Below are 24,264 nucleotides of genomic sequence, written 5' to 3' on the forward strand. Positions count from 1 at the left end.
TTGGAACATTCCGGGTAACTATTCTCTCGGCAATGAATGGAAGACTCGGATGGCCCTAGCCCAAATCGGGGCTGCTTCATTAGGATTCAACTTGGCCAATTTCTTAGTGGGCAAAACTCCTTCTTTGGACGATTCTATCCAGGCACAATCAAGGCGATGGCACCACAACTGTTTCCTTATACAAAGCGCCCGTATATTGTAAATATGCGGCAGTAACTGGGGTTGTCTCAGAATTGCCACTTAACAAGAGAGCCATCGGTGATGTCACATGCCGATGTCATGTGCTAAGAAGTTCAGGAATGCAAGGGGCTATTATGAGGGCTATACACATAAGAGACTTCGAGATCCTATGATAGCTATAGGCCAGAGGCGAAGGTAGTGCTTTGAAACACCTACCTAGCACAGCATCTGACACATGATGCTCGCTTCGCAATTAGAGAAGTAGGGAAAACGATAGTCCACTCAAAATCATGAATGAGACATGAAGATTTATGAATTACAGATGCCCAATTTCAAGTTTAAGCACTTTGCTAGTGAAATACACTGTTCGGCGGTGTTCAGTCGTTGCCAACAAGGCAAAGAACTCACAAAACATGGCAAAAGTAACCACATCGGAGCGAAGGTCAAGTTTCGAACAAGTGAGCCACAAATCCATAACGCCTCGCATTGTGAAGAATCAACATGCCACAACTAATGGCATCTGAATAAGCTCCGTGAGAAACAGAGGGGAAAATATTGATTATTTGAGATCAGTAACATAATAGAGCTGCGTTAACTTATTGCAGCCAATCAAAGATTTATCAACTTAGTGAAGCGAACGTGCAATAGGCTTCGCCAAATCTGCAAATGATACGAGGTAGCTCTAGAAACTGCACCACGGAGTCAGTGAACCAGTTTGAAAACACGAAGAAGATTTTGCCCTTACGAGAAACTTTCGTTATAAAACCAAACTTCGTTCGCACCAGCTTCCCCGATTACAATTGCCGTTTGCGCTGCAGTGGCAGATTTCCTCAAGTCAAAAACCATAGAAGCAGGGCCGCAGACCATCAGCCCCACCGTGCCCTGTTTCTCGGTTGTTTCCTGGGCTATTGAGGGGATATCCGGCCGCCCAGGCAAAATTTGAACATGAATAGCACCTATGGTTATCGAGCTCTCATTCAAGCTATTGGGGGTGCTCTCCACGGCTTCTTTACCATCCCCTGTTTCCAATGATATGCCGCCAAGACTGGATGCAGGATTCGATTGATGATGGCCAGTCTCATGAACTAGCACAGATATATGGGAGTTTTTGGCGCCTTCTGACATCGACTGCCTGTCAGTAATGTCGTTGAGAACTTGCAAGTACCATGATCGGAAACCAGGGTCATGAGATGCGACAACAACTGTTAGTTCAGAACTTTTCGCTCGAGACGTCAAAAAGTTCTCGATGATGGGCAGAGAGAACCCGGCTCCAGCACCTCCAACGACGACCAAAGTTCTGTCGAACCCCAAGAACCACCTGCTGGTCACCCCGCCGTATGGCCCATCTAGGAGAACAGGTATCGATCTACCAGGAGACTTTTCAGCGATCTTTGCGAGCCGACCGGTTGTTCCTCCTCTCGGCCTGATATAAAAAACCATGTCGCTTTTTTGTCCATGCTGCGGCACCGAAGCAATTGTGAATGGATGGGCTGTAAGGGTATGAACACCACTTGTCAAGAACCTTAAATAGGCATGTTGCCCTGGCATCCATTTGGTATTTGTCTTGATGGCGATCTTCAAAGAGTTCGGTGTCTCGAGTGATAGAGTTGCATAATTCAACCCGTGTTCCAAATAGGTCCTGAATTGAGAATAAAACCAACAGAGAGAATACAGGACAGCCGTCGCAATAAAGTAGTCCCAGGAAGTAAGGCGAAAATCGCAGTGTATGAAGAAGAAGATGAAGAAGATGGCGGCAGCAACGAAATGGGTGGCTTTGAAAAATTCGTAGTATCGATCTCTGCCTCACGTTCCATTCATTAATATGAGTCCTGACTGTTTAGGTAAAAGCTCTTACCGGATCCAACGAATGGACATAAAGGTTAGCCAAGCTTGTGCCAACAGGGCAATGACTCCAGTTACCCATGTTCCACCATCGTTCCATGACTTTACAATATCGCCTTTCCAAATGTGGAAAATGATGAAAGGGAACGTATGAATCAGTGCAAGGACAAACATGGCCCAAGCAACCCAGTTGTGCCAGACATTGAGTTTTTCGTGCGATATCCCAGTCAAAGTCGAAATAGGATTGGATTTTGCGCCAAGGACACTAATTATTCTATTAGAGTACACTCTCAAATCTTTTGCCTCTATTTTACTGTTACTCACAACAGGAACGGCATGCATGCCAAAGCCAAGTAACCGGCTCGGGTTGCTATAGGTGGGGAGTTACCAAAGCTCAAGTCTTTAGTGTTTGGCCAATAGTACGGACGAGGGCCCAGTGTCATGGCTAATCATACGTTTAAATCAGTAAGTGTTATTTCTTCTGGCTGGAATTTTATTTACCTGCAAAGAAAGTAATCCCAGTTGCACCAAGTATGTAGACTGCCAGCGACTGGGTATTCCAAGACCTAAAGCGCCAGCTTTTGTACGACAGGAATCGACATAAAGATAATAAGCGCAACCAGAGCGCGTTGCGCCTTACTTTCATTGGTGCGTAAAGTCCTGCAAGATTACCGATGGAAACAACAAGGATGACTGCAAGAAAGAATGCGGTAGTTGGGAGGGCATATCGATGATCAGCCTCATACCAGAACACCCAATATCGAGATTTGTAGGCGCACTGTTCTGGCGTCATCGAACATTTTCCAGAATCACGGCTCGAGTGCAGCATGACGGGTTGATCCAACCACGGTAAAGACATCTTGAAGAAAAGATTGGTTGAAGAAACCTGTTAGCCAGTTACAGATGCACATTTGCTCTGGTTGTGTGAGCGAGTCCAAAAGGTTGGCGATTATTGACAGCTTCGGAAACGGCGAGATTAACAAGCCTGGTGCTTTTGGGAAGGAATGTACGTAGCGTCAGCGGCCAAATAAACTTACAAACGCTGAGCGCGTTTTTTTCTTTCCGCTCTGTATCAGAACCACCGCGATTGTTCACGGGCGCGTATGCGTAAGCCCTTTTGATCCACTGATCTGAGTGTCTCGATATAACTATCCGGGTATTGAGCGAGTTTGAGCTGATTTAGAAATATACTTCGGCACTGGATAGCCGGGCCCCAGCCAGTTGATCCTGAACTGATCAAAACCGCAGATACTATTGGGCAATGCCCTAGTTGCGGGCGATCGACAACGGACAGAAGTGTATTGAATGCACCCCCACAGTTCTGTTTCGACCCCCGAACGGAGGTGAAATGCCGAATCATCCTAGCAGCGGAAGAAAACTTGCTCATGTTGTGCTGCGGCCCCGTCTGCCGGAAACAAGCTTTGAAGGAGCCGCAGTCGCTTCCTAGGAACTAAGTAAACAGAAAGCTTGACTTTTCGCCTTAAATAAGAAGACCCGCTACAAAAAAGCCAGTCATAATCCAGGTTATTTATTCCCATCAAACCTTCACGATCAAGAGTCGCAGCCGAAAAATAACGACTGCTAGCGTAGACCGGACGCTTCCTCTCTTCCTATTATTCACCTTTTTTTTTTTTTTTTTTTTTTTTTTTTCCATTGGTTATCTACAAAGTTTCTACGTCAACGACTCTGATATTCACAAGCCAAAAAGGAAGTTTTGCTTGGTTGCTTCAACAGGGGGTATCCGTCAGCAAACATAATTCAGAACCCTGTACCGATACAAAGAGCTGGTCAAGATGATGGACATGAATATGGCAACGTCGACTGCCATGGCTATGTCTACACCAACAGGCATGTCCGGTGACATGTCTGGTCACATGTCTATGTCGATGGAAGACATGGCTATGACATTCTTTGAGGCTTTTCAAACCCCACTATTCTCTCAGGCTTGGACGCCGACCAACAAAAGCGAGTACGCGGGGACATGCATATTTCTTATCATTCTAGCTTGTATACTCCGATTACTGCTAGCACTGAAACCGATACTGGAGCAGCGTTTCTGGATGAACCATAGCACTTACGAGTCGGATAAACGGTCTCTCATCCCACCCGGAGACGATGCAATCGAACCGGGAATGAAAGTTACGGTGATACGCGGAGATGTAGCTCGACGGTGGAGAGGATGGCGAGCCAGTGCTGCTGCTGCGAGAGCAACATACGAAGTCATCATTGGAGGGGTTGGATACCTACTGTAAGTGGGCTCTTGCAAGTATCCGACAAGTACTGATTCTTGGACATTTAGAATGCTCGCAATCATGACAATGAACGTCGGCTATTTCCTTTCCGTCTTAGGAGGCATTTGGCTTGGGACGTTTCTCTTGGGTGGTCTTGCCAGTAGCAGCGCGACGATATGTTAGGTAATTAGGCATTTATAGCATTCAAATCCATGGAGTCGACCATGGACTAGGATTATCTATGGTGACATCCACTGTGTGCAATGTAGAGACTGACATCAGTAGAAAATATTATTGCGCAAATGAAGTACTTGTACACAGATGATCGTAGCAGAATTTCAAAGTTTGGTAAATTTTCAAGTATTGTAAGCATCGCTAGCCAAATCTACAAATGCTCCGTCATTTAACTGTCGTCCTGTATCAGAATTCTCATGATGTCTCATTTTTGGCAGCCTCTTCTTCGAACAATACAAGCACAGTTCCAGCCTTGCAGATATCCTGTTTTTGGTCAGTCATTGGCTTGTAATTCAGGAGGGCTGAGAAACTTACACCCTCTTTGTGCGCCAATCGCTTAATGATGCCTCTCTGGGGCGATCGAATGACTGTCTCCATCTTCATGGACTCGATACTATCGCTTCAAGTCAGCATTTAATTCAGTAGCGATGGCACGCCTCGTTTATATACTCACACTACTAGAGGGGCTCCCTTCTCCACCTCTTGTCCCTCCTCAACCTCGTTCTTCAAAATCTTGCAAGGCATAGGGGCCACTACCGAGGCAGTAACTTCCTTCAGACCGAGTGCCTTCTCAAACCACGTCGGCGGCAGAAGAGAAAGCTCAGTCTTGACGCCGTGCTGGAAAACGATGATTTTGGTGTCTTGTTCGCTCAAGGCATTCTGCACAACGGTAGACTTCACTCGCTCCGAGGGGAAGTATGTCGTTAAAGCACTTGTTGTCGATGTGTTTGACAGGGTTTTGCTGACAAGGTTCTCGAAAACCTCAGGCGATTCTTGGCTCTTCCTCGAAACTCGAGTCGTAAACAGTTGATGCCCTGTTTGTGTGATGCTAACCTCAACCACCTCTCCTTCTTGCTCGCTATAAGAGTCAAGCACCTTGAAAGCGAACTTTCGTTCGCCCAGGGTGCTAGCCTCGCCGAAACCAAGGCTGCCGCCATGAGGTCCTTCATGAACAAGCTGGGCCGATAGAGAGCCCAAGGCTGCTTGTACAAAAACTTCATTCTCGATTGGCCGAGGCTTAAACAGTTCTTCCTTCCACTTCTCGATGAAACCTGTCTCAACATCGCCCTCAATAAAGGCAGGCGACCTACATAGCCGCTTGAGGAACTCGATGTTGGTGCTGAGGCCTACTACTTCGTAGTCCCGGAGGGCCAACTCCATCTTGCGGATAGCAGTTTCTCTGTCCTTGCCCCGGACGATGAGCTTGGCAATCATTCCGTCATAAGCTTCCGAAACAGTATCGCCTTGGACAAAGCCGGCATCGATACGTATATCGTCGTTTGTCTTGGGGGTAGTGAGGTGAATTAGTTTACCTGAGTCGGGCATGAAGCCCTTTTCAGGGTTTTCGGCGTAGATGCGAGCCTCAATGGCCGCGCCATATTGCTTGATGTTGTCCATGATCTCTTGCTGCGTCAAGGGCAACTCCTCACCAGCAGCGACGCGGAACTGCCACTCCACGAGATCAGTCCCAGTGACCATCTCACTAACAGGATGCTCAACTTGCAGGCGGGTGTTCATCTCCATGAAGTAGAACTCGCCAGTGTCTCGGTCCAGAATGAACTCGACCGTGCCGGCGCCAACGTAGTTGACTGCGAGCGCGGCTTTCCTTGCCTTCTCCCAAAGGTCTAGACGCGTCTCGTCATCAAGGTTAGGGGCTGGTGATTCTTCGAGGATCTTCTGGTGACGTCTCTGGACACTGCAGTCGCGCTCTCCCAATGCAACACAGTTGCCCAGCTTATCAGCAAAAACCTGCACCTCGACATGGCGCGGCCGGACGATATACTTCTCAACGAGCATAACCTCTCCGCCCTCACCAAATGACGCACGAGCCTCGGCTCTAGCACTGCGTAGCTGGGCTGCGAACTCGTCCTCCGTCATGACGATGCGCATACCCTTTCCGCCACCGCCTTTGACACTCTTCAGCAGCACAGGAAACTTGATGTTCTTGGCATGCTGCAGAAGCTGCTCTTCGCCTTGTTCCGAGCCGTGATATCCGGGTACACACGGTACGCCAGCAGCGGTCATGATCTCTTTGCTCCGCGCCTTATCTCCCATGTCTGCCATGGCCTGTGCTGGAGGCCCGACGAAAACGATGCCTTCCTGCTCGCAGCGCTCAGCAAACTTTGAGTTTTCGGATAAGAAGCCATATCCGGGGTGCAGCGCCTGAATTCCATGCTTCTTAGCCAAGGAAATGATGCGCTCTCCGTCGAGATACGCCCTCGGCTCGCCTAGGGCGAGCGAATGCGGGGAACATGCGGCGTGTTGGCTGGAGCTGTCGGGATCCGTATACAGCGTTGTTGTCCGGATACCGAGCTTGTCTGCAGTCTTGTGAATTCGCAAAGCGATCTCACCGCGATTCGCAATTAGAAGGGAGGTGATTGGGGTGATCTGGCTCGAGGCTGGGATGGACTTCCCAGCTGCCGAGGAAAGGAGGCGAGGGAGGGGGCGGACGAGCCGATGCTTCGCCTTCATTGAACGCATGATGAACAGCTGAGATGCGAGCGCTGGATCTCCAATTCCGGACGTCAATTGAGTGTCTACAGAACGAAAATGTTAGGGCCAGGCAGAGAAGAATGGAGAGAAGTACTGGTGATCAAAACGGCTCGAAGACAAACCGAGGTGTTGAAGGAGCTTCGGTTCGTAGCGTCTATCCATGCGGTGCCGACAATAGCCGTGGGCGTTGAAAGCCGCTGGAAGGCGTCCCCAGGCCGACCCCAGACTAAGCCCGGGCCGCGTCCATCCATACCTCAGCTAGAGTGACATCTGAGGGTAGAGAACCGCCGAGCTTTGCCCTCATGCAATCTTTAATTCAGTCAGCGTTGGCTTGTTCACACTATTATTTCTTAATTTGGTTTCAATTATAGCTCTATTTTGATCAATTCTTGGTTAGAAGTAGAAGGTAGCGTAAATCTCGAGAGGTTGAAAGCTCAACTCATCCACTAATAGTCACTGAACGACCGAAGGCATTGGCATCACTGGCAGGTTTACAGCGCATTGGCCAGCCAGCTGATAAGATAAACGAGTGAACAGTCTACGTCATCCTGTTTGGTCAAGTCCCCAGGACCTGAGCAATGGTTCCATCTGCCCCGCATTAGTCAGCGTGGATGGGGCTCGCATCTGCCCATCTTTCCAGCCCAGCCGATCATTCCAACAGAGCTTCAATTGGGAAAGCTCACGATATCAGCAGCTCTTCACCACAACCAACACAATATGGAGCAACAAGTACCGCTCAACTACGAGGCTTCGGCCGGCGACACAAACAAGCAGGTCACGACTACTCTACCGCAAGAAGTCGTGCAATGCCTTGAAAATGCGCGATTCGTAAGCTCCGGGCTGCCCCTCCCCCTCCATGCCATGAAGCTTCCTTCAAGAGTCCTACCGCTTCGAATTTGAGCTAACTTGGACTTGACCGGGCCTTATAGCTCCACCTGGCAACATGCAACGATAACATCCCCAATGTCTCGCTCATGAACTACACCTATCTCCCTTCGTCGAACTACTCCAGCGGTCCCGTCATTGTCATGACCACGAACCCCGCTTCCAGGAAGACACATAACCTTCTTTCGAACCCCAACGTCTCTCTCCTGGTTCACGACTGTACACTTCCCCGAAAGTAAAGGTTGGTGTATTGTAGCATACACTAACATTCTATAGGGTCTTCCCACCGACCTCCGACTTCCGGACGACGCCCCTCAGGCGGCAGCCCCGGCCCCGAACACCGCTCCAGCTTAGCCTCGCTACTCCTTAACCTAAACACCGCAGCAGTATCCAGCATCAGTGCCACGATCAACGGAACCGCAAGGCTGGTGGATAATGGCTCTGACGAGGAGAAGTTCTACCGCGAGGCGCACCTCGAGAACAACACCTTCGACGAGGGCCAGACGTTCAACCCAAGCGTGCAGGCTGAGGATGGCGGCAGGGGATGCTTTGTTGCTGGAGAGGAGGTACGAGTCATTGTTGTAACGATCAAGGAAATGAGGATCAGCGATTGGAAGGGTGCGGTGCGGGATTATGTCCTTGTGGAAGGAGACCCTGCCATTGCTCCTCAGGTCAACGGCGTACGGTAGGATAGTTCTACAATGACAAAACGTGAACAACAAGATTTGGTGTTCGGTATATCGGGTTCGACTACCTTCAGGTGACCGTACCTTATGCTATCGAAAGTTTGCTCGTAAGGACAACCTGGATAAGGTGCTTGCCGGTGGACACCGACACATACCTACCCATTCGTAATGTTTGACCAGCTGGATATAGCCCAGTTTCCCAAAGCAGCAACATCCACCATCCACTACAAGGAATACCTAAGACTTTTACGATTGATAGGGTTATCCGCGGCTAGGGGCCCAGCATGGCTTTTTGGGATAGAAATGCCCAATTTAACGTACGCTGATCAGCAGTTAAGCCTTGCGGATTAAACGGAGGCACTACACACAAGAGGAAAAAGTTTCAGCATTGTGCAGCAACGGGAGGTGAATCGCCGGCGAAGAAGGCGGGCTAGGAAATCCGTATTACGGATAAGAAGCTTAAGGTTCCGCGTGATGGTGCCGGGGGCGGGGGGCATCTCCAGCATTCTCCGTCCAGCCCCTTTCTTGAAAATGCCAATCCCCTCTCTCTCACGGCCGCAACATGTACCACGGGAGGCTAGCGGGATCGACAGATTGATCCCGGGAGTTTGGGGAGTGTCCGTCGGCAATAGAACCTTTTAAAGACATGACGGCAAATTCAACCTACCACCTACTTCTTCTCGAATCCCAATGGGGTGATTTCCGGCGGAAATGAGGGGAAAGAAGGTCTAGGAGACGAACACTAAGGGAGATCGAGGACATTCAACCTGCAATCCCCAACTACGTTACGGCGGCAGGCAAGGCGTGAAACATTTCAGGGATGGGCGTTCGGGGTTCCCTGCAGCAGGCTGACATTCGGCATGTCATTCGGAGCCAAGTTCAATGTTTAAGCATACAGTCGCCAAGGAGAAGCTGCCTAGGTTCGGGGGGAAATGGACAGGCGACATCGGTTGGGGCCGAAGAAAGCCCGACTTTGTTCGGCTCTTCAAACGCCGGTCGAGACTATACGGCAAATGATACCCCGATAGAGGTTATCACGCTGAAAAGGCTGATGTGATTCTGCGGGTTAGCATGTGGTGGAAGAGAATTAGCAGCAAGTCTACGTTTTCAACATCACATAACAGGGGTTTGGTCCGAATCGGTTGCATGAGTCTATTAAATGTTTATGTAGTATTGTTGTCGCTGGGACGCAAGTGTTGATAGAACGCTAAAACAAACTGCGGCAAAAAAAAAGCCATCATTGCATCGGCTTCCTAGCCGTTACAAAAGATCTAAAGTAATGCGTCAGACATTATGATCATAACCTCAATCGAAACCGTCTTGGGCAACTTACACCTTTCCGTAAGCCTCGTTTGCGGGATCACGCGATTCCTTGTGGACTCTCTGCAACAGGGCCCGGGTATCATTCTCATCCCATCCTCCCTTGCCAAACACGGCCAGCGAGTAGTTCTCCAGTCCTGGTAGCCATTAGTAGATGAAAACCGTGGAATCGGAGAAAACAGTTTAGGGTGACTAACCATATTCAAGCATGTGAGCAAATTCAGCTCCTTTCCTCACCATCTTCTCATCATGACCCACAGCCTGGATGGGCACCAAATCTGACCAACGGCCAACCCTCTCGAAGCCCACATCCGTAAGAATGGCAGGTATTTTAGGTATAGGGTCAAAATCTACACCCGCAATTTTGGCCATTTGCCCAAACCGCACCTCAAACTCACGGCAGGCCGTCATGGGTCCTTCTTTATCCTCTTCCTTGGCCCGCGTCGTAGGCTCGTCCCCGCTGCTATCGATGAGGTCGAAGTACCGTGTCCTCACTTCCGAGAACTCGATTAAACCACCCGGCTTAAGATGCTCGTATGCCTGCTGAATCACGACTTTCCAGTCAGGCACGCCACCGCCAACAAGGTTGCGCATGTGCACGAAGTCAAGACTGTCCTTTTCTCGGGCCCAAGGGTCAGTTGCGTCCTCGACTTCGAAAACGACGTTTGGCGGGACGTTTGTTGGTAATAATGCTGCCGACATGTCGACACCCATAATCTTGGCCAGGGGATACTGCTGGGCCATTTCAACGGCCCAGTTCCCCGTGCCAGCGCCGATATCAAGAATGTTCAGCGGTCGATCTGTCGGTAATTTAGTTGCCGTCAAACCGCCCTCGAGACAAAGCTTGAATAGTTGATGCTGAATCTCCAAACGAGCCCGCTCGGACTCATCGTTGGGCATGAGAAGAATACCGGATCCGTGGTAGGTGTGGCCATAAGCGCGGATGGGTGGGAGCTCATCCACGGAGACGGAACTGTAATCTGAGCCAGCATCCGAGTCGTCATCATCGTCGTTTTCATCGGTCACAGAAAAAGCCTGGGCCGCGCTCTGCCGTGAATGCCGCCTCCGATTCTTGTGATCTTCCCGGTCTCTCGTCGAACCAACACAGTCGGCCCTGCGCCTGGCGCTTTCGCCAACGCTGGGGTCTCCCGTGACGGCATCCACGTCCCTGCCCATGGAATTGTTTTGGTGACTGTTGTTGTTGGTTCAAGAGTAGATGGATCTTGTGGACAGATGAATGCGATAGCGAAGGATGCCCGTGCCAACAATCCGTCAATGATTAAAAAAAAAAAAAAATAACTAGTTGCCTCTCTTCTGTTCTCCCTTTTCGGGTCTCTCGAGATGGATGTACTGCACTAATGGACTTTCGCAATTCCAAAAAAAGCGATCGTGGGGCTTGGCGTACGACGGGAGCACGTGGTATGGCTTGATAATTTCCCCGAAGAGAGAATGGGAAAGAAGAAAAAGAACGATCCCCCAGTCCGTGTGTTTGAGCGCGGGGAAGACGGGTTTGCGTAGGTCGAATGATTTGAGGGCCAGCGGATCCCTTTGTAATTTGACCCTTGATAGATAACTGATGGTAATCAGGGAAGGGGTCTGGAGAACAAGGACAAGGGAACCCCGTTTAGTTTCAATCCTGATTGTGTGGATAAAGAGATGTATGACAATACACACAAAGGAGCCAGGGCCACGGACGCGGTGTATAGAGGCAAGCAAGAAGCAAAGAATAAAGCTAATGAGCACCTAGTTGAAAAAAGGGGAGAGGGAAGAACGGCAAGAAATGGACTGGACTGATGCAAGCGTGACTGGCTCGCCGCGACTGGATTTGACTTGACTGGGTTTGGTTTTGGCCTTGGACTTGGACTTGGACTGAATGTGGATGGGCCTCCACGTTCTTCGTTTTTGGTTGCCGGGACCTGACGCCATCAAATCACACTCGGATCCCGGTTGAGTGACTTATTCCCCAATGAGAGTGGTGATCTGAGAAGGAAGCGGGAGTGGACGACGCCCATGGCTGAAATGCCATGGATGGGGGTCATGGAACGTTATTGCGTGTTTGCCGCCCTGGAGGCACATGAAAATCAACCATGGAAGTTTCTCCGTACATTGGTTGACATGGGGAAAAGGAAAAAGGAACTGAAAAAAAAAAAAAAAAAAAAGTTCGAGAAAACCCCCGCTCGCAGAAGGGAAGAAAAAAAAAAGATGTACATTGCACGTATGTATTGAAAGGAGGGGATACAAAAAGAATGGGGCGGTTAGGCTGTAGCTGGCACTGGATGCAGTGTACAAGTTTGCAGGAGAGCATCTACACTGTAACCTAAGCGGAGGGAACCTAGGAGCGGCATCTTACCTGCCCTGTCCATTGCAAGGATACGATGCAGGGAAGCAGAGGGGAAACGAACGACAAGACAGGGCAAGACATATGGCGTACTATGTGTACTATGTATCCGTAGAGGCGCCTAAAGCTAGGGTCTGTTGGATTTGAATAGGATCGCCAGGGCAAAAGCCTCAAAGCCTGAGAGAAAAAGGCAAGGAGGAAACAGACAAGAAGGAAGTCTAATCAAATCCCGTGGCTTTCAACGGCTAACCATGTCTCTTGACAACCTAGAAGAGAAGACGTGGACTGGGCGGGCACCTTGTCCGGATACGTACGCAATCCATTTCATCTAAACCTTCACACTTGTTATCCGTACATGGGATCCCTCTCTTTCGTACTGGTGGTATACTATGGCAAGGTAGACACCGTATAGTTGCGTTCCATCACTTGTGTGTTGCTTCATCCCGGGCCATAGCAAGGCAAGGCAACAATAGCACCTTGTTCCAGCCTCGTAGCGTCTAGCTTCCTTGCTCCAAGGTGGTATGAATCGACCCAAGCTCAACCAGGTATTCACATCATGATCCCACCCCGTCTCGGGGTTGCCCTCCATGTGCACTAATTCGTCACCCCTCAACGGCCACATACCACCGAATCCAGCCTAGAATATTCCTCACTTCCTGGCGGGATGCAACCTTGGTCGGCAAGGCCATTCTGACAGGCTTGCTTTAGTGGCCGAACAAAGAGGGACGACAACCCTGCTCGTCAAACCACAAACCGAGCTGTCCCGCAGCGAAGATCGCTGGTTGTTCCCCCTGTCGTAATTCTGCAGGACAGCCCGGCCCGAAGCGGTGGACCTAACGCAGCTGTTGAAGGTATCTTTAGCTATACTAGTAATGCGATTACAGCTTTCTAGCGGTCTCCTACGCCGAGGGCGTCACGGCCACTCACTCACACGAGTTTAAAAAAAAAAAAAAAACGACAAGGGGTTAAACTTGTCTATCTTGGAGGTCTTAACCGCCCAGGGTGCCACGCTACGTCTACTTGCCAGGTAGGGTGATGTGATGCGCATGCCATTCGAGAAGCCCGGCACATGAGGAAAAAAATGAAATTTGACGAAATGAATTATGGGGGTATACCCAAGACGATGCGGTGAGGCAGATATTCAATAGTTTCAACTCCATCAAGGTTTCTTTCATTTTGCCCCCCCCCCCCCCCCCCCCCCCCCCCCTTTGTTTTTCCCCCCTCTGACTCTTCCCTCCCCTTAATTATTTGGGTTGTTTAGTTGTTTGTTCCTCTGATTTGTTTTGATTCCTCTCTTGTTTTTCTTACAATTTTTTTTCTCAAGTGACAGACAGGGGTTGAGTTATGGCGGCTTTGGCAGGGCCCCGGTTTCACGCTGTCATCCACCAAAAGAAAATATCTCACGATGGAGCTTTCTAATCTTGGCATCTGCCAACTTGTTGTGCGTTCCATCGCCCATCTATTCGAGTTCCCCGAGTTGCTCCCCTAACGGCCGATATTGGTGGCAAAGACCAATTCCCGTTGGGCCGCGGTGTTTTTTTTTTTTTTTTTTTTTTTTTTTGGATTGATTTTTTAAATCAACGCACCAGAGATCCACGTTCTTTGAGGGGCAGTTTGTGGTTACACTGCTTCTGCAGAATCAACCAACACCAAGCTTGAGCCTCTCTCTTGACTCACGTATCCGAGTTGCTGCGGTTGCTTTTACACCGACTTGACTGTCGTAACCAATCAACGATTCCCTCTCCCTTTTGTCGCCTGAAGAAACGGGGAACAAAAGCGTTCAATGTTGCGTGCCGTCACATCATTCACATGTGCTAGTAGTAAGAGCTCGGTGGGATGCCCAAATGCGTCTTTACGGTCCTCTCAGGGCGGCTCAATACTTGCATTGGGTCGATGAATTGCTCACTCGTAACGGGGCCTGCATCACGGCATTCACTCGTCACAAAAAGGCGCATCCGAAGGGCCAATAAGACTTATCTCCATGGCTGCTCATCACACGTCGGTTTGTCCCTCTTGTTCAGGCAGAAACCAAGGGGGCCAAAGTTGGCATATGACACAGGCGCTGCTGTATCTATCGATGGATCGACATTCCATGAGGGTATCTAAGATAGGGTGCCTTACACGTAGTACGGAGGGCAAGGTAGATAGGTAGGTAGGTAGGTAGGGATGTGACAGCCAAGATGTAGTGGGGGACGCCAGCTCATCTCCCCCGCTTGCTCCAGTCAAAACACGGCAAAACAGGCGAACTGAAAGCTCCATAATCGCGTGGCTTGACGTGTTTCCGGGCTGATCCGACATAATATGAAATATCCAAAATCCTAGCATTTACTGAAAGAAGATACTCCGCCAAATCGCGGACGTTTATACAGTTTCGATGTACCGCTTCACTTCCCTGCACGAAACAAGAGTTAGCAAATCTCAACAAAACAAAACAATCCCCGCCCATGGCTCTTGAAGATTTGTCAGGGGTGGGTACGCACCAGTCTGTCACAGCCTCCTCCCAAAGGCGAATTTCGTGGTCTCTCGTTCCTCCAAAGTGGTCTACGAAGTCGTCACCAAACACCTCTCTTGCTATGCTCTCCTTGCGGGTGAATCGGTCATTCGCCTCACGCAGACTCTTGGCGAGTCTGGTGCCCTGATCGCTCTTGCCACCGATTTCCTCGCCCTTGCCCAGTGGCGGGCACGGGATCTCCAGCTTCTTCTCAATGCCTCGCCATCCAAGCGCAAGAATAGCAGCCAGAACAAAGTGAGGATTAGTGTCAGCTCCGGGAACACGAACTTCGAAGCGAGTCGCGCCGGGTTTGGATGTTGGTGGAGCGATAAGACGGATCGACGCGGCGCGGTGCTCCAGGCCCCATGAGACGGTTACTGGCGCCCAGAAGTTCTCGACTAGCCGCTTGTACGAGTTGATTGTAGGGGCCAGGAGAGGCATGATGTCTGGAAGACCCTCCAGGAGACCGGCAAGGAAGTGGCGACCAAGGTCAGAAAGTCCGGCCACATCAGGGTAAGGCGGGTTCTCGTCTGTGGTCTCTCTGGCGAAAAGGTTCTTGCCGTACTTATCAACGATGGAAACATGCATATGACCGCTGTTTCCAGGCAAGCCTTGCTTCGGCTTCGCCATGAAGCACGGGGTGATGCCGTACTTGGTCGCGACGGATTTGACAACGTATCTGCAAAGGCGCCGGTTAGTCAGGTTGCAAAGTGTGGCTTGCCAACATCAACCTACTTGAACAAGCTGGCTCTGTCCGCCATCTGCTGGATCTCGCCAAATTCAAGCGCTGCCTCGAACACACCAGGGCCACTCTCGGTATGCCATCCCTCGATATCGCACTTAAACTGGGCGCAGCTCTCAAAGACATCGTAGAAGTAGTCCTTATTGTGTACTGTTCTGGTCAAGCTGTACCCAAACATGCCCTCGGTCAAAGACGGCAAAGCCTGGGGAGGGTTCTCTTGTAGGTATCCGGCTGTGGAGCTCGAGGACTCGGAAGAGCGGGTGGGCGTCTTAAACTGGTAGAATTCGTACTCGGCTGAAGATGTGCAGTTCTTGTCAGCTCATTTCGCGATGGCGCGGCTCTGCAAATCGTGTTGGGCAACTCACCTCCCGCCATGGCACCGTAGCCCTTGGCTTGCAGCTTCTCCAGCGCCCCCTTCAGCAGGCCACGGGGGCACGCACAAATGGGTTTCTCAGTGTCTGGGTCGTAGAAGCTGACGAGGAAGAAGGGCACGTTATCTTCCCAAGGAATGCGCCGGAAGCTGGAAAGATCAGGAATCGCAATCAGGTCGTGATAGCCGTTCTCCGCGTTGCTGATCTTGAGCTCCCGAATGTACGTCATATCGTGCATATCCCAGCCAAAGATGACGGAACAAAAGCCAAAGCCCGACTTCGCGATGGACAAGAACTTGTTCTTGGACACTAGCTTGCCGCGCAGCATGCCATCGACATCGATGCCGGCGAGCTTCACCTTATTGTCATGTTTGAGAATCTCTGGGAGCGTCTCGATAGTGACGTTTTCGTGGTGATGCGACATGGTGGATGGGGACGAGAACAGGAGCTGTCAATTGACTTTGGATGACGCTGGATGGGATGAATGACCCTGGATTTAGCAGATCTGGCGGGGTAGCAAGTCGCTGCCTCTGTCTGTCTTTCTCTTTTTTCCCTCTGGATGTGGAACAGAGTCAGGTTGAGGTAGAAGTTTTAGGTTGAGGTTTCGAGACTAGACGAGCACGAGAGGAGGATGATAGCTAAACTGAGCAAACAGAAAAAGAGACAAGACGATGCAAGACAAGATACGAGAAGGCCGAACCGGACTGACTGATCGCGGGGCTTGGAAGCGTACCGGCGTAATACGTATGGGGATTTTGGGGTATTGTTTACTGGGATCCCAAGGTCCCCCGTGCTTGCAGCAACGAATGTGGATGCTTCACCGATAAGAGGGCGTTACGGCCAATGGAATGCTGCGCTTGGGGCTGGGTGACCATGATATCGGGCCGGACAATGATACCAGGGATTCGCGGGTGGTAGAGTTTGGCCCAAAACGACGTGCTGTACAGCAATAGCTACCAGCTGCTACAGCAGTTTTAAGACCTTGTTTGGGTAGTTGATGACGCTGTCAGGCTGGTTAGCCTGTTTCCCCCAGCCTGTCAAGCTTCCTTGCTGTCTGGTGTTGTCATGGGGCTTATTGCGCACTGTGAGTGTGAGTACCTTTAGCTACTAGTACTCACTGACTGTAAAGCGGTCACTAGGCCAGATCCAAGTTCTTGCTACCGTACTACGTACTACGTAGGTGCACCCGTTTCTACCCCTCGGTTTGAAGCGGGGAATGCTTGTTACAGAGTACGGCGCTGAAGTGTGCATCTCCATAGATAGAATACTATGGATACTTACCTACCTGCTATATAGTGCGGCTACGCACTCCAACAAGACGGCATAGGACGGCACAGATGACTCGAGGCGAGGAAGTGGACTGAAAATGGCTGGTGCAGAGGAGACATGCGTCATTGCTGGTTGGCAGCACTGCACGGACCACAGTACGTACCTGCATGATTGACCCACGCTGAACGAGTATTTGACGTTTCCGATAGGCATAGAGTGACAAAACACAGGCGGGGAAGGCGAATTGAGAGACCAACGTTGTAGTGTGCGGATACACAAGGGGAGAGAGCGCTGCTGTCAGGAACTGTGACTGCCGTTTGGTGTAGGTAGCTAGACTGGACTGTCGAGGCGACAATACAAAAGTGTCTCAACCAATAGACGATTCAACTAGCTTGCCGGTTTTGGGGGCGAGGAAGAGAAAAAAAAATCTTTTCATCGTCACCGTTTGCTCGCCTCTCTTACCCAGGTCTTTCTTCGCTTCTTCCCCTCTTCAAACACTTGGCTTGGCCTCCCCGAGTCATCGACCTACCTACATTACACAATGCACACACGACCAAGCTAGGGGGGCTGACGGCCTCAGCTGGCGGCTCGCCTTGCCGCACGTTCATACCTGCGACTTGCGGCACTGCAGACGATGGAGGGGCCCAGATCGACTTCAAAGGAACATCCCCGAAGCTAGGACCAGATCGTTTGGTCTTGTGTCCAAATGCTCCCCCCATCCAATGCCGACAACGGGATGATGATGGAGAAGGACCCCTTTTTTACATACCCACAGTCACGCCCGAAGCAAGACAAGATACCGAGGTAGACCGTTGGTCACAATGCAATACGTGCAACGTGTGCTGATTATCCCTCTTCCAGTTCTTGTAATTTGCCGACTGCAACGACATTACTCAGGTCACAGATACCATGTTCATCTTCACATCTCCGCCCATGGCGATACTCACCGCTGCTGTCATCACCAGGACATCAAGCGCATTTGGCAACGCAGCTCATCGCGCCTCCGGGAAGCAAGCCAGGTTTCCAGATGCCGGGATCCACGAATCGCGTGTTTGTGAATGGTAATGGATTGGCCGGCCCGTTCGGATTCAAACACCACATGAACGATTGGCATTCCCCGTTGCGAGCCAAGCTGCCCACATGACGATGGGAGCTGAGAGGGGTGGACGGTGTGTACTATGTAGGAACGGGCTCGACCTGGCCGCCGCCCTCGCCTATGTATCCCTTACCGGCTGCTACTCCATGCACTCTGTCCCCCGGGTGAGTGGCGGCGCATCTGATCACTTAGAATGAGTATGTGCCTTTTTTTTCGCGTCACCTCTGCTTCTAGCCCGAGTCTGCTCCCTTGCTGCTATTGGTCTGGTGCCGGCTTAGCTCAATTCCCAAATGCACTGTCGGATGCACCAAGGGTCTTTGCTTCTTTCTTCCCTTTGTTATCAAAATGGAACATCAGCATCCAAAGATAAGACTTCAAAAAAGACGACCAAGAAACTTGCGAGGTACGCAGTTTTGCCCCAAAATAAACATCTAGGGTACCCTTTCCTCACGCTTTCGTCCATCCTCCACTGGCCCCCTCTTTTATCAGGACGCTCTCTCACATTGTGTTCCACCCTTCTGTAGTCCCTACCCCATACACCCCTCCCACCCCTCCTTCTCCTCTATCAGAGACGGAGGGGTTGGTTCCTGACCTCACCTCCCGTCACGTCCGTGTCCCTGGCCAACCGGGATTCAATGATAAGAGATAACGCGATATCGGACTTGCGGCCGTCAACACGTTTCTTATGCGCCGTCTTTGGCATTGTACCATGCTTGCAGTGCAGTCACTTTGCGCATCACGAACGAATGGTTTGCGTTTCCGACAGACATGACGGGGGCCAGGCGGTTCTCGATCACGATCTCTGCGGATCTCGCGATATGAAGTTGGACAAGCCAACACATCCTCCCATTACTACTACTACGGCTTGCTACAGTCTGCTACAGTACAGTCTCCGGGGGTTTTTGGGTTCTTCATTCTTTAGACGGTAATCGGTCACGATGCGTCTCTGTCAGAATTATTCGGCCTGCTCGTCGCACTTGCTCTCTCAAGGGGTTCAAATCCGCCCGGGGAAGGCGAGGAGCGAGCTAATCGGGAGCTACTGTGAAGGAACGGCGAAGGCTTATATGTATCCCGATAAGTATCCAGGTCCGCTCCCGCACGCGCCTTCCCTTGTATCCAGTGCCCACTCCGTGTATGTTTCTGTGTCCACATCTCATTCGGAGCAGGAGCTAAGGCAAGAAAGAAGGAGGGTAGATACGGTGTATCATCTACTACTATCAGACTATCGTAAGCCATAAAAGTGGCAGGGGCGGGAGAGACGGTGGCCTGGACCCCAGATTTCCTTGACTCATCTGTTACCTACCTGACCAGAAGACCGTCCTTCCGTCTCTGCTTTCCTTTTTGCCGTCTCCATTCTACTAATCCAACCCCGTGCTGGTCTGCTTTAAACTGTTCTCTTCTTCGTGTCGTGGTGTTTATCGAATCTTCTTCCTCTTTTCATCTCAAGATCTTTCAAAAAAAGAAACCGATACCCCAACGCTGTCTTTGCCCTACGGACTTCGACTCATCCGTTTGCCACATCACATACTCACGACTTGCGATTTTACCACCACGATCAAAGCACCCTAAACAACCAGCCAAATGGGTTCCGTTCCTACTGAAATCGGCGGAAGACTCGCTGGCAAGAATGCCATCGTTACCGGTGCCGCAGGGTAAGCAAATTGTTCCTCTACCAAGTTGCGAATTCGCCTTATCGTGGGTGCCGAATGTCGGCAAGCCTAATGGCTGGGCATTCACGACTTGCAACGAAGAATACGAGATGCTGACTTTTTTTTTTCTCCCATGACAGTGGTATTGGCCTCGAGACGAGCATTCTCTTTGTGAAGGAGGGTGCCAACGTTATGATGGCCGACATTTCTGCTCCCGCGCTGGACAAGGCTAAGGCCAAAGTTATCCAGCTCGTCCCCTCGGCCCAGGTCGACACAAAGGTACGTTCGTCTGCGCCTCCGTCAACGGCAAGCGCACGTTCTCTCAGTGCGAATAAGATGCATTGGAAGATTCCATTCCCGCCCCTCCGATAATCCGCCGAGTCAACCACAAACACGTTGCACCACACCACGCCCAGAACAGAATTGTCTTGCATCCCGATAAAACTACCCCGCCATTGCCCCGCCATCCATCCGTCAATTGCGCCTTGTGACATCTTCCCGCCCCCCCGAAACATCGCGACACTACAGTGACTAGGGAAGAAAATCAATTGGACACATGGGCTAACTTGCCACCACCACCAACAGGTCTGTGATGTTTCCAAGGAGGACCAGGTTAAGGCCCTCGTCGAGTCGGTCGACCCCTGGGGCGGTGTTGATGTCATGTTCAACAACGCCGGCATCATGCACGCCCGCGACGATGATGCTGTCAACACCCCCGAGGAGATCTGGGACCTGACCCAGAACATCAACGTCAAGGGTGTCTGGTTCGGCAGCAAGCACGCCGTCCTCGCTCTTCGCCGCGCCGGCAAGAAGAAGGGCTCTATCATCAACACGGCCTCCGTCGTCGCTCTCGTCGGCGCCGCCACCCCGCAGCTCGCCTACACCGCCTCCAAGGGTGCTGTTCTCGCCCTCACCCGCGAGCTTGCCATGGTTCACGCCCGCGAGGGATACCGCTTCAACTCGCTCTGCCCGGCACCCCTCAACACTCCTCTCCTCCAGGACTGGCTCGGTGATGACGTTCCCAAGCGCATGCGCCGTGAGGTTCACTTCCCTACCGGCCGCTTTGGCGAGGCCATCGAGCAGGCTCAGGCTGTCCTCTTCCTTGCCAGCGATGAGGCAAGCTTCGTCAATGGCCACGACATGGTTGTCGATGGAGGCATGACCAAGGCCTACGTCACCCCCGAGGGTCCCCCGTTGGCCGCTCCTGTGAACAACGCCAGCCGCACCAGCCTCGAGTAAACAAGAGGATAGTGCACCGTTCCGATTTCGCATACATTTACAAGACACTGGAGTTTGTGGCGCTGGGTAAAGAGCTTAGGGGACACGCTTGATGGTCATGATGATGAAACTGTGAATAGAAAATTGAACTTATTTTTACACTTTGTGGGATTTCTCTGTGTTCGACAACGATTGTGATGCATCACGGGTCACACGCGCTAGGTAGGGCTTGGGAGAAGTTATCCAATTGATTTGGTATTCATCCAAAGTGGCTAGATAGATCCTCAACGCCGCCCAATGCTTCCTCTTTTCTCCTTCCCTTCCTCTCTCCCCCTAATGTCTCTCAGTGGAATTGGCTCTCCGTGTTGCCCTCGCCCATACTCTTGCTGCTCGAGCTACCACTTTGGATCGCCCCGAGGATGCCGTCAATGTAGCTGGCGCCACTCCACTTCTGGTGCGTCAATACATCGCAGCCGCCCTCCTTCTCGCGTCTCTGCACAAGGTTCACGTACGCCAACATGCCGTCGGTCTTGAACTCCCGCGCCAGCTCGTTCGTAATGGTTGCGTTGGAATGCAGACCAGCCAGCGAGATGAGCTGCAAAACGAATCCTTCCTTGGCGATGTCCCAGATGAAGCTCTTCAGCGTCTCGTCCGTGAAGCCGTGCGCCATCCAGTTGAACGACGGGCTGAGGTTGTACACCAGACCCTTCTTGGGGTAAACCTCACGGACGGCCCTGGCAAGCTTGGAAGCAACCTCGACGTTCGGGTCACCGGTCTCCACCCACAGGAGGTCTGCGTAGGGGCCGAAGGCAATGGCGCGCTTCGTCGCAGCCTCCATACCGGCGCGGAAGTGGTAGAAGCCCTCGCGCGTGCGGGGAATGTCCCAAGAAAAGAAAACGGGCGTCTTGGTGTGCTGGTTGGCGAGCTTGCGGCGCTGGGTGATGCCGAGGTCCCGCTGCTTACGGACCGTCTCAAGATACGCGTCGATCTTGTCTTGCGAGACGCCTTCCTTTTGCATGTGTGCGACCGCCGCCTCGTCAAAGGTCACAAGCTTGGTGCTCTTGACCCAGTTGGCCTCGAAAGTATCTATCTCAGCACCAGCTGCACCCTTGGCCTCCATGGCCTGGATAGTCTCGGCGAGGGGCTCGAGGGTCGGGTCGGCAACTCCGAGGATGAACTCGTGGTCACGCACGTCAATGGCACTGCTGATGAGCTTGCCGCTCTCGGAATCGGTTCGGGCGAGGACGAGATTTTCGCATCCCATGACGTCCCACTGGAAGCGGGCAGCGTTCAAGCGGTTGATGTGCTCTCCAGTGGGAACCAGGACCTTGCCGGCCAAGTGACCGCACTTCTTGCCGCCGTGAAGCTGGTCCTCGAAGTGCACGGCTGCAGCGCCGTTCTCCGCGAAGAGCTTGGCGAGCTTGAGGACGGCAGACAGGCCGCCGTGTCCCGTGTCGCCGTCAGCAACAATGGGGCGCAGGTAATCCGTATACGGCGTCTTTGCACGTTGCTCCGGTGTAAGCTTCCGTCGAGCATCCCACTGTTTGCGGTCGTGCATCGACTGTGCCTTTGCGAGACGCTGCACTTGGTTTGGTACGGTGTTGTAAGGGTAGTCGCCGAAGTCGGGGGAAACTTCGTTGGTGGATGTGAGAAGGGATGAGCAGGCCCAGCCTGAGATGTAAAGTACCTCTTGATGAGGTGCTTGTTGAGTCATCTGGACGGGGTCAATAGCGCCCACTATCACCACGCAGTTAGCATACGGCCACGTCGTAGCTACAAGTCGAGTATCTTACTTGTATGAATAGGTTTGCCCTCTGCTATGCGCTCCTGAACCAAGTTAAACAGCTTCCTTGCCATTACAGAGCTCGGATACGATTGTTGCTGAGATCCGCGTTTGGAGACGACGTCTGCAGCACTGTAGGGACGCTTGATGCCCTCGTATCTGGGTGATCGCCACCATGCCTCGACCTCCTTGATATGGGCCTCATAGAGCTCATCTTCGGCGGCGCCAGCTTTTTGAGATTCTGGCAGGAGCTGGAAGGCATCGCTGGACGGGGAGGCGGAGAAAGAATTCGTGGGGGCCTGAGCCATTCTGCGGGATGTTGAGATGCAGCGTACAGCGATAGCTGGGGTTGACGTCGGCCGGGGAAGGGGAAGCCTTCGGGAAACTGCTCGCGCAGCAGCTCTTCGCATCATTGTACTCAATTTCGGGGGGTTCGGGCTCGGGGAGGATGTTTGGTAATATCGAGGAGGGAAGGGATATTGGTCTGAGACTCAAGCTCTATAGGAATCTAAGTGATTCCAAGTACAAAAGTCAGCGTTTGCTGTCGTATCGCCGCAGCCGCAGGTCTAGCAGAAAACAAGTCCGAGCGGTACCGGTTCGGCGGTTCGGGACAGGAAACTTACATAAGAGACGGCTTGATGGCTCTGGCCGGCTGCAATGGAAATAACGTGGAAGATAGCAACGCAAAGCAGCGGGTGACAATTCAGTTAGCCGGGCAAAAGCGAGGTTTGGGCCTTGGTAAGCGGCGGCATCCAACCCACGTGCTAAAGGATTTACTATTGGCCAATTGACATCACCGCCCACCCACTCAGAGTTACTGGCTTCGGCTTGCCTCGGTCCAGGCTTTCCCCCTCAATTGCCCACAGTGTGTCAGTGCTTCAGGAATGGGAAAACAGTGCACAAGGGGAGGATATTGTGGGGGCTTCCGCCATTCCGCAGCCAACCAGAAGGTCCAGATAGGTGAGCAATTGCGTACCTTGCTATGGTCAACCCGCAAAGCCCGCACTTGCCCACACTGCCCGCTAATCGTGGAGGAGGAAGGTGGGAAAAGCTGGGGTTCCGCCCCCGTATCCCCCCACCAAGCACATTGTGTCTCTCCTCGCCTGGCAATAACGGCAGGGGAACATGTACCAAAGTACCTGCTGTTCTGTTACCGCCTCCAGGATCTGTAGTACGCTTTGTTGTCAGCGTTCAGCAGGGTAGAAGGTTGGCCATGAGCGCTGCGCTGGCTTACATCCCTTGGAGCGTCAGTGCTTTGCCCAGGCTTCTCCAACCTCGGGTTAAGATGTGTCTGGTCTCGGTCTAAGGTGGCCTAGGTCGGTAAGGTAGGCTGGCCGCAGACAGGCAGGTAGTTCATGCATCTTTTGTCTCTTTTCTCCCCCTCCGTTCTTCCAGTACTTTTCTTCTTCTTCTCCCATACTTTGCAGCCAAACGAT

At 51.7% G+C, this 24,264-nt stretch overlaps 9 protein-coding genes across 9 annotated transcripts; 4 read left to right on the forward strand and 5 right to left on the reverse strand.

Annotated features, from left to right (window-relative positions):
* Positions 1–921: 921 nt before the first annotated feature.
* Positions 922–2,881, reverse strand: CTRU02_206819 (ferric reductase transmembrane; the record flags this gene model as incomplete). Its single annotated transcript, XM_036733034.1, has 4 exons — positions 922–1,978; positions 2,036–2,287; positions 2,347–2,467; positions 2,524–2,881. 4 exons carry the CDS (start codon positions 2,879–2,881, stop codon positions 922–924), a joined length of 1,788 nt encoding a protein of 595 aa, XP_036575265.1.
* Positions 2,882–3,815: 934 nt separating this feature from the next.
* On the forward strand, positions 3,816–4,436 carry CTRU02_206820 (ctr copper transporter; the record flags this gene model as incomplete). The annotated part of the gene is made up of 2 exons (XM_036733035.1): positions 3,816–4,270; positions 4,322–4,436. 2 exons carry the CDS (start codon positions 3,816–3,818, stop codon positions 4,434–4,436), a joined length of 570 nt encoding a protein of 189 aa, XP_036575266.1.
* A 246-nt stretch (positions 4,437–4,682) lies between these two features.
* Positions 4,683–6,968, reverse strand: CTRU02_206821 (methylcrotonoyl- carboxylase subunit alpha; the record flags this gene model as incomplete). The annotated part of the gene is made up of 3 exons (XM_070204782.1): positions 4,683–4,751; positions 4,803–4,887; positions 4,942–6,968. The coding sequence occupies 3 exons, from the start codon at positions 6,966–6,968 to the stop codon at positions 4,683–4,685; spliced, it is 2,181 nt and encodes a 726-aa protein (XP_070061315.1).
* A 729-nt stretch (positions 6,969–7,697) lies between these two features.
* On the forward strand, positions 7,698–8,554 carry CTRU02_206822 (pyridoxamine phosphate oxidase; the record flags this gene model as incomplete). Its single annotated transcript, XM_036733037.1, has 3 exons — positions 7,698–7,808; positions 7,910–8,084; positions 8,142–8,554. The coding sequence occupies 3 exons, from the start codon at positions 7,698–7,700 to the stop codon at positions 8,552–8,554; spliced, it is 699 nt and encodes a 232-aa protein (XP_036575268.1).
* A 1,234-nt stretch (positions 8,555–9,788) lies between these two features.
* CTRU02_206823 (methyltransferase) lies at positions 9,789–11,047 on the reverse strand (the record flags this gene model as incomplete). Its single annotated transcript, XM_036733038.1, has 3 exons — positions 9,789–9,822; positions 9,885–10,008; positions 10,069–11,047. The coding sequence occupies 3 exons, from the start codon at positions 11,045–11,047 to the stop codon at positions 9,789–9,791; spliced, it is 1,137 nt and encodes a 378-aa protein (XP_036575269.1).
* Positions 11,048–14,570: 3,523 nt separating this feature from the next.
* Positions 14,571–16,237, reverse strand: CTRU02_206824 (Type-1 glutamine synthetase 2; the record flags this gene model as incomplete). The annotated part of the gene is made up of 4 exons (XM_036733039.1): positions 14,571–14,601; positions 14,690–15,379; positions 15,436–15,736; positions 15,808–16,237. 4 exons carry the CDS (start codon positions 16,235–16,237, stop codon positions 14,571–14,573), a joined length of 1,452 nt encoding a protein of 483 aa, XP_036575270.1.
* A 1,754-nt stretch (positions 16,238–17,991) lies between these two features.
* CTRU02_206825 (uncharacterized protein) lies at positions 17,992–18,147 on the forward strand (the record flags this gene model as incomplete). Its single annotated transcript, XM_070204783.1, has 1 exon — positions 17,992–18,147. One exon carries the CDS (start codon positions 17,992–17,994, stop codon positions 18,145–18,147), a length of 156 nt encoding a protein of 51 aa, XP_070061316.1.
* Positions 18,148–19,759: 1,612 nt separating this feature from the next.
* Positions 19,760–21,066, forward strand: CTRU02_206826 (short-chain dehydrogenase reductase family protein; the record flags this gene model as incomplete). Its single annotated transcript, XM_036733040.1, has 3 exons — positions 19,760–19,830; positions 19,968–20,106; positions 20,410–21,066. 3 exons carry the CDS (start codon positions 19,760–19,762, stop codon positions 21,064–21,066), a joined length of 867 nt encoding a protein of 288 aa, XP_036575271.1.
* A 322-nt stretch (positions 21,067–21,388) lies between these two features.
* On the reverse strand, positions 21,389–23,241 carry CTRU02_206827 (isocitrate lyase; the record flags this gene model as incomplete). The annotated part of the gene is made up of 2 exons (XM_036733041.1): positions 21,389–22,782; positions 22,839–23,241. The coding sequence occupies 2 exons, from the start codon at positions 23,239–23,241 to the stop codon at positions 21,389–21,391; spliced, it is 1,797 nt and encodes a 598-aa protein (XP_036575272.1).
* Positions 23,242–24,264: the final 1,023 nt, after the last annotated feature.

Source organism: Colletotrichum truncatum (genome assembly GCF_014235925.2).
Source record: "Colletotrichum truncatum strain CMES1059 chromosome Unknown Contig_0004, whole genome shotgun sequence".
NCBI lineage: Eukaryota > Fungi > Ascomycota > Sordariomycetes > Glomerellales > Glomerellaceae > Colletotrichum > Colletotrichum truncatum.